At 49.4% G+C, this 8,534-nt stretch overlaps 1 protein-coding gene across 1 annotated transcript in view; it reads right to left on the bottom strand.

Annotated features, from left to right (window-relative positions):
- Window positions 1–824: 824 nt before the first annotated feature.
- Window positions 825–8,534, bottom strand: part of Fam163a (family with sequence similarity 163 member A) — a 12,775-nt gene continuing 5,065 nt past the window's right edge. Inside the window, exons 2-4 of the mRNA XM_021199273.2 lie at window positions 6,177–6,198; window positions 4,719–4,833; window positions 825–4,053 (exon numbers count right to left, since the gene is read on the bottom strand). Of these exons, the coding sequence (XP_021054932.1) occupies window positions 3,640–4,053; window positions 4,719–4,811 (507 nt within the window). The 5' untranslated portion in view covers window positions 4,812–4,833; window positions 6,177–6,198 and the 3' untranslated portion in view covers window positions 825–3,639. The remainder of the gene's footprint in view (window positions 4,054–4,718; window positions 4,834–6,176; window positions 6,199–8,534) is intronic.

An 8,534-nucleotide genomic window follows, 5' to 3' on the forward strand; every position in this document is an offset into this window, starting at 1 on the left:
TGGGCCCCGAAGGTCCGACAAAGCTTGTGTTTTGAATAAAAAAAAAAAAAAAAAAAAAAGTCACATCTTTTTATCTCTCCCACCAAGTACGACTTTTATGCAAGCATTTTAATAGCTCTTCTACCCAGTTAAATATTTGTTTACGCAAAGGCCCCGCTGTTCTGCTGTTTTCTGGGAATTCGAAGACCCAGAGCTATGAGCGGGTTCTTTCTTCCTTGGAGCAGTGAGCCCTTCCCTCTTGCTTCTACAGTTCCTGTGCACTAATTCCTTTCAGACAAGCCAATGGAATAGGCCTGTGAGGACCTCAGGTAATGGGAAAAAGAGTCACCCCTTGAGTGAGAACAAAAACCAAAGGTGCTTCCTGTCTGGGTGTGTTTGCTCTTCGGAGTAGTAAAGTTTTGATCTGTAGTAGGGTTCGCCTTGCCTAGTCACTTCAGATGGAATTGGAGTATCTTTCTCTGGAACCCAGAATTTATCTCTGGCACACTTAAAGCCCCTTTTCCCGTGACACAGGAAACGCTCCCAGGTTGTGATGGCTGACCCAGCAAAGAGGGTTCCCTTGCTGGGTCACCTTTGTGAGAGCTCTGTTAATGTGTGAGCAGAAAAAGGAGAGGGAGTTCATAGATTTTGGATGTTTCCGGTGTTCAGATGAATATTCATTTTCAAACCGTGCACAGTTGCCCCACCCTGGGTAAAGAGCAGAAGGAAGACCCTCTGGGGTTTCTACTTAAAATTTCTCCTTTATTTTGACATTCGCTTGGTTTGTGTTCCAAGTTACCAAAGATACAACAAGACAAGAAATCTGCAGCAGGAGAAGCGGAGTGATGTGGAGAAGGATGGCGGAGAGGGCTGGCTATTCCCCGGGCCTCTGACTCCTTCTCTGCCTGTTTAGGGTTCAGTTTGAAGAGTGTAAAATTGTATCTCATGGTACAGACTCAACAGCTGATGGGACAGAAGAACTGAGCTGGGTGAGCCTTCTCCTCCCCAGGATGGAGCTCATGATGCTACAGTGAAGAGTGAGGGGGTCAGGTGACCTGTAGCTTAGGGTAAAACCTATGCCTTGAACAATGTGGACTGAAGGGCAGTGTGTATTCCCCCTCCCCTTGGACATCTGGGATCCAGATTTTGATTTGTGGCTGCACCGAGAAAGCTGCAGGAGACACAAAGGCAAAGAGTGCTTTATACCCAGAGCCCCTAGTAGAAAAGTGACTTACAGCTGGCTGGGTTCTCTTGGTTTACCCAAAGGCATGGGTATGATGGCATTGTTATCTAGGGTGAAGCTGTGGGACAGCAGGAGGGCAAGGCACTGGGCTGGGAGTGAGGAAGTGGGGAGAGCTGCCAGGCCCAGCAGCAAGTCAAAGGGTTGCACATGGCCCAGGATAAGCAGATGGTGGGACTGGGTGCACAGCAGCTGCAGAGCCAGCTATCCCTCTGCACCGGGAGAGGGAGAAGTTAGCCCTCCTGCTGAGGCTCCCAGTGGCTGTACTTGCCTTTTTGAGGTTGCTCAGTAGGGCGTTAAACAAACGGTTGGTTTTGAGAGGGTGTGTGTGTCTCCGGTAGCCCAGGTTGATCTTGAACTTCTATGTAGCCAAGGATGACTTTGAACAACTCTTACTTTTCCCCAATACCTCCCCAGTAGAGAGGTGCGCCCACCGTGCCGGCGTTTATGCAGTGCTGGAGTCTGAGCCCTGGGTTTTGTGCAGACCTGACAAGAGCTCTATCAATTGAGCGAGCCTTAGCCCCGACAGCAATTCAAACGATTTTTGTCTTCTAATTGTCGGGCCGACCTCCCAGCACCCCTTTTGTGGTTTCTAACCCACAACAAGTGTCCCTGTACCCAGGATCAGTCAGCAGGAGAGTCCACCCAGCCCTGGCCTGGATGAAGGCAGAAGAGGCTGAGGAGCAAGTCTAAGACGTTTCAGATTTGTGGGACATTAAGGGATGTTTAGAGGCCATCCAGGCAAGCTTTGCGTTGGTCCCAGGGGCTAAGGAGTGGACAGAACATGAGCAGAGAGTGTCTTCTGCTTCTTAACCCTGTGTTCATTATTTACTGTTGGACATGTGAGGTGCACCCTGCTCTTTGTCAGACTGACCAACCAACAGCCAACAAGATTTCAGGAGAAAAAACAGCCCATCTCCCAGTCCACCCTCCATAGCATTCTGTGACTCTGGAATGTGCAGGCATTAATTTTTAGAAGTGGGGACAGTGACCCTTGAATCATGGAGGTAACTGGAGAATGTGTAGATGTACTAAAAATGCAAAAACAAAACAAAACTAAACTAAGCAAAACAAAACAAACAACAAAACCCCATAAGGCCACTGTTTGATGAAAAGTGGGAGGTGTTGGGACTCGAGACTAGCTTAATACAGCAAAATAGCTCATTACCAAGAGACTGGAGAGTAAGGAGCCGAAGGAGGGCAAGCAAGCATAAAATCTAGTTACAAAGACACAGCCAACCTTCAGGAGGTCCCCCCAAAACTCAGATGAGAAGGCCACAGCCCCTGGTGGGATAAAATGTCCTGTTAATAAAGTCACATCACAGATGGACACTCAGGGAGGAGCTTATGCAGGTGTGTGGGAACTTAACTGTTGCAGCATCACCTCAGTTCCCTCCTTCTGGTTGCCATGGAGACTGGCCATTTTAATTGCCTCTGGGTCCAGTTGCTAGAGGGTCAGATTTTCTTACTTGTTGGTACTCTGGACCTTTCTGCTCTGCAGCTCCTGAAGGAGGCAAAGCCATATGGCTCTTGGTGGTGATGAATATGAGAGGGAACCAGCCCCCACCCCAGGAATGGGCATCCACCCACCCTCAGAGGACTGAGTCTATGTGGCTAAGCATGGAGGGATGGGCCGAAGAATCAATGAGATCTATCTGTTCACTTGGCTTCTAGAACTATAGTGATTGAAACCTGGAAAGGTTTCTCCAGCAGGGGGCTTAAGAAAGGACTTGACGGGGAGACAAGGTTATATAGACTCTTCTTGCTACAGTCCCCATAATCAGTCGTGTGCTGTGGCGCACATCAGTTTGATGTGTTTCATGAGGAGGGACTAGATAGCAGCTATGGCATTTCCAGAACTCAATATTCCTGTCAGAGCAGGCAACCCAAGTAAATAACGGAGTGTAATCTAGCTCATGTGTGCATTCCAGCAAGCAAACCCCAAGGGGCTCCGTTAACATCCTTTCCTCTCTCCTCTCAAATTCTGGGATGTCTAACCCTCACCCTTTGTGTCCATTTCTTTTAGGTCTGCCCACCTCATCTCCCAAGGCCTCTGGAAGTCTCCCTAACCTTTGCTTAGCTTTCCCTGGTACGTCTTTACACAGCCCATCAAAGCAAAGGGTTTGGGGCTTATTGGAAGGGGTCCTATAGAGCTTGATTGTCAGAGAGAAAATCCCCAGAGAGAAAGTGGTGACACTGCAGACTTATCAGGTCCCTACCTCTGGGCCACAGGACTGGAGACAGACCCTGCCCTGGTCCTCACGCATGTAATTGTACATATCCTACTGAACCTCTGCTATGGAAGTCAGAGAAACTGAAATGGTTTCTGAGGGAGGGGGGCTATTGGAGGGTCCCCTCCACCACTCCGTTGCTCCTGCTGGGACAGCAGTGTTGGGTGTGTGCAGATCAGGGTGAAAGGATTATACATCGGTACTAATAGCCCTTGGATTAGTGAAGGCCTCATGCCCAGAACTTGGCCAGGTCACCGGGTAATTCTGTGGTGCTGCCAATTTGAGGGATGGGGTTCCCCCCTCTTTGTAGTGTGTAGGGGCGAAGGAGAGCCTCTCGCCTCCACCCCCATTGGGCACCATGTCAGCTGTCCGTATGTAAAACGGGGTGCGGTAAGGGGAGCAAGTGGTACAGTGGCTGGCCACCCCACACGGCTGGCTGCAGGACTCGCTGGTGAGAGGTGCCAGGCTGCCTCTGCCGTCCAGGACTTGGGAGCTGCAGGCATTGCAGGTGGGGACTCGAGGATGGATGGAAAGGTCATGTTCCTCCTCTTCCTCTTCCTCCTCAGCATCCTCGCCATCTGTGCCCTTCTTGCAGCAGTAATACTGGGGGGGAAGGAAGAGGAGTGCTTAGGAGGGGGTCTAGCTCCTCCTCCTCCATCACTAGTGAGTGTACACAGGAACAAAACCTCCTCCGCCTTTTCCTGGGGACCTCATGCCGGCCACTTCGTTGGGGAAGAGAAATATGCTCTAGTACTAAAGACCCTCATCCCACAAGCATGGACTCCCAGCTTTACCAGGCCAGCGCTTCTCCCTTTTGCTCAGTGTGTCCTGGTGGGCGGGGGGGGGGGGGGAAGCAGAGAGGGAGACACATCGCCAGGGAACGCAAGGTCAGGGTGGGAGGCTGCTTCAGCAGTTCTCTGTCTCCCAGGGTGGTGACTTTCCTACCAAGGCCACCAACTCAGAGGTAAAAGTGAGAGCCCTAAGCCTTTCCAGGACACTCTGGGGTGCCTCTGTGGGGTGCAGAAAGTGTGTGTGTGTGTGTGTGTGTGTGTCTGTCTGTCTGTCTGTCTGTCTGTCTGTGTGTTTGGGGGTGATGAACAGCTTCCTTCTGAACATGCTCAATTTTCAGCCTCCTTCACTTATACTCCATATTCTAACGGCTTTGGGTATTATTGCCTCCAAAGTGGGCCTCCAGTTTCTGCCCCCATCACGGAGAAGTGGCTTTCATGTGTCCCCCTAGCCTCTGACCATAGGCCCACAGTACTGACCTGGAGCCTACAGTAGCACAGGACAGCAATAATACAGAGGAGGATCACTGTAGCTAGGATTCCGCCAGTGATCACAACCGTTCCCGCTGTCATCCGCCCGGCGCCCCATCAAACTCTGCAAAGATGTATGCCGGTAAGTGAGGAGTAGTAGTTGGTCCACATTCTCTGCAGAGCAGCAGACAGGAGGACAGGAGCTGAGTGGACCCAGGCCCACATTGGTTTCCTGAAGGCAGAGAGGACTTGCTATGCTTAACCCAGATGGGGTGGGGGCCTCGGCTGCAGGAGGGAAAAGACAGAGAGCGCTGACTGCTCCATTCCTCCTTGTGTCACCTGGCTTCTCTCTTTGCCTCCTCTGTTACTATCATTACTATTGTTGTTGTTGTTATTATTATTATTATTATTATTATTATTATGTATATATGCATGCCTGTGTGTATGTGGGGTACAAGTAAAGACCAAAGGACAACCGTGGGTGTTGTTCCTATCATTATTATTGTTTTGTTTAGAAAAAGGGTTTTTCCAAGTCATTCTAGCTGTCCTGGAATTGGGTCTGTAGACCAGGCTAGCCTTGAACTCACCTTCCTCTGCCTCCCAAATGCTGGGATTAAAGACATGCACACACACACACCCGTTTTCTCCCTCCCTCCCTCTCTCTCTCTCTCTCTCTCTCTCTCTCTCTCTCTCTCTCTCTCTCTCTCAGACAAAACCTCTTACTAGTTCAGAACTTGCCAAGGAGACTAGGTTAGATGGCCAAGGAGCCCCAGGATTTGCCTGTTTTCAGACTCTCTCTTCCTAGGATTACAAATGCCCGTCATCACATCTGGCTCTTTTTAAATGTGAGATCTAGGAAGCAAACTCAGGTCCTCTCTGGAAACTGAACCCAAGTCCTTACGCTTGCAAAACAAACCCTATTATTCCTCTTCTGTCTTTGCCTCCATCTTGACTTCCTGCTCCCATAGCTCTAAGAGGAAATACCAGAAGGGCTTTGACTGTGAGGAGTTATGCTAAGTATTCCCCATTTCCCACAATGCCTCAGGAATCGTCACATTATCCTTTTGAGACAGCTACTCCCTATCCGTGTTCTACATATGAGGCACTGCCCTGCAGCTTTGACATATTTGCCTGGAATTGCCCCTAGCCTGGCTCCCCCTAAAAGCCAGGTTCTGTATCACTTCTCTCTTGGGCACAAATATCATTGGCTTCTGAAACTTTGGGGACATGAGCCCAGAGGGAGCTGGCAGGCAGCATTCTGGATCCTAGAAGGCCACGACCAGTCTTGGTTCTTGGGAGTCAAATGAATAGGACAGAGGCAGGTGGTGGGTAAGGCCATTCAGGCCTTTGGCAGGTCAGTGAGAGGTGGTTTCTGAGCTTCCAGGCATATGGGGACACCAACCACACCCCTGCTGGACAGTGGTGGCTTCATGGCTTGAGGATGGAGGGAGGATTTCAAGGACTTACATTCAGTGAAGGGAGCGATGACCTGTAAGACAACAAAAGGGACAGAGATATTGGGAAGAGAATGTTACTCCCAACACAGCGCTTGGATGTCCACTGTTATCTCAAACTCAATACACACAGGAAAAAGGCACTATTTTGTTCTAAATTGTCCCTATCTGCCATGATTCCATTGCAGCTGGGCCTCAGCTGCACCCTGCTTACCAAGCCCTGAATCCTGTGTGGTCACCTGGATGAAGGGGTACCTATTCCTTCACTCAAAGGTACCGTTTGCCCACCAGGTGCCCGCTTGGGGTTGGTCTGGTGCTGCTATGTATTCAAATGCTAAATACTGGCCCCCAAGATCTGGTTGCTCACCCCATGAGGAGATCATCGCGTACACCAAATGATGCTATGTAACCTTCCTCCCCAAGTTAACTGGTCAATAAAAAGCTAAAGCCTGTGATTGGGCAGTAGATAGGTGTAGGCAGATATAGGCCAAAGAGGAAAGATGATGACGAGAGGAGATGGAGAGGGGAGGAAGCAGCTCATGACCATGAGCAAGTGGTCAGGAGAAACAGCAAATAACAAGGGACATGTGGCTGGGATGTAAGTTAGAACAGCTCCAACATCTGCCTGACCGAGGCCTCGAGCTTATAAAGAAAATACCCGGGTTTTGTGTCTTTTATACAGGCTAGCTAGAATCTATCATTGCTTTTACAGCTTCTACTGAATTTAGAGGTACCAAGCAGCCTCGCTGCTTCTAACCTGGCTGTGGACCAGCAGTATGGGCCTGTGCTTGCAACAAGGCATCCCTTGTTCACCCTGAGCTTAAAGAGTGGGAATTTGCATTTTAAAAAGTCTCAGGTGGTTCATTTACACACTAGTGTGATCAGAGGTGCCAAGCTGTTCTGGCTGAAATATCTCAGATTCTTTTGATCTTCTTCTGTCTTCTGTTCTCTGTGCCAGTTCAGGCTGAACTGGTGTACTGGCTTCCTAACGGACCTTCCTGGGTTTGTGTGTGAGACCCGTGCCTTCCACAGCCGTGCAGCTTATCTCCAGCCCCTCCTGTGCCTGCCTGTGACTCCAGCATCTTTCTGGCACTGCCTGAAAATAGATACATAGTTTTAAATTGACTAGCTTCCACCAAAATAAGACTTTTAGCGTGGAATACATGGGAAGGCATTGCGGTCGGATCCAGAATTGGGGCAAGAGCTGAGGAATGGGGCAGCTAAGTAAGGCTGCTTGATGCCTTGAAGGATGTGTAAGATCTGAAAACATGGAGAAATGTGATCATGTACCACCAAAGCCCCTCAGGACTCTGCCCTCCCCAACTGCAGGCTCACCTTCATTTAACTTCTTCTCAGGCCTCATTGTTCTCTCAGCTGAAGCTCCTGCTCCATGTAGCAGTCCTGGCTCTTAGGGGTGTGTGTGTGTGTGTGTGTGTGTGTGTGTGTGTGTGTGTGTTTGCTGATTACTGAGGAAGATGCCTCCTACAAGTCTGAGATGAATCCTGTAAGCTGAGAGAAGGTGGTGCTGATAGAAATGAAGCAGTCCAGGGCTTGAAAAACATGGGGGCAGGGGGGAGGGGAGGAGAAGGAAGAGGGAGGAGAAGGAAGGGGGAGGGGAAATGGCTGGTGGAACAAGGCCCTGAGAACTAAAAAAGTCTGGGAAGGCTGGGACACACTAGGAGTAGGCATGAAGTAAACAGGGTTTGTTGGAGTGATGTTCTTGTGCAGTGGGTAAAGACTATCCTTGTATTATTCAAATGTTGATGAGAAATCAACACAGAGTTGAGTACACGATGACTTTGGTTTTATCTCAGTGTTGTGTAAACATTCTTCTCCACCGTCCTTTGGTCAATAAAGAGCTAATCAGCCAATTAGCTGTGCAGAGGAAATAGGAAGGTTGGACTTTGGATCCCAGCCAGGGGTCCCAGGGAGAGAGAAGGAATCGAAGGACCACAGGAAAAAAGAGAGACCATGGGGAGAGACCCGGAGGATTTGTCAGGAGATAGGGGTTAGGATGTGGACCAGAGCGAGCCAGGGCAATACAGATTGAAGGTCCTCTGGCTGGGAAGTAGAAAGCCTTAGAGGGTTGGGATAGCTCAGAACCTGCAAGCCTAGGTCTGCAGCTTGTTGATAAACTTAACAGACCTTTGTGTCAGTTATTTGGGAACCAGACCGGGCTAAGAGGCATAGAAACTCCCTGCAGTTATTATGGTACAATAAGGAACAAAATACTCATGAAAGGATATAGGTACAGAGTCAAAATTTAGAGCTAAAATGAAAGGATGGACTATCCAGAGACTACCCCATTCGGGAGTCCATCCCATCATCAGCCACCAAACCTAGATACTAATGCTCATGCCAGCAAGATTCT

The sequence above is a fragment of the Mus pahari genome, chromosome 5 (assembly GCF_900095145.1).
Source record: "Mus pahari chromosome 5, PAHARI_EIJ_v1.1, whole genome shotgun sequence".
Lineage (NCBI taxonomy): Eukaryota > Metazoa > Chordata > Mammalia > Rodentia > Muridae > Mus > Mus pahari.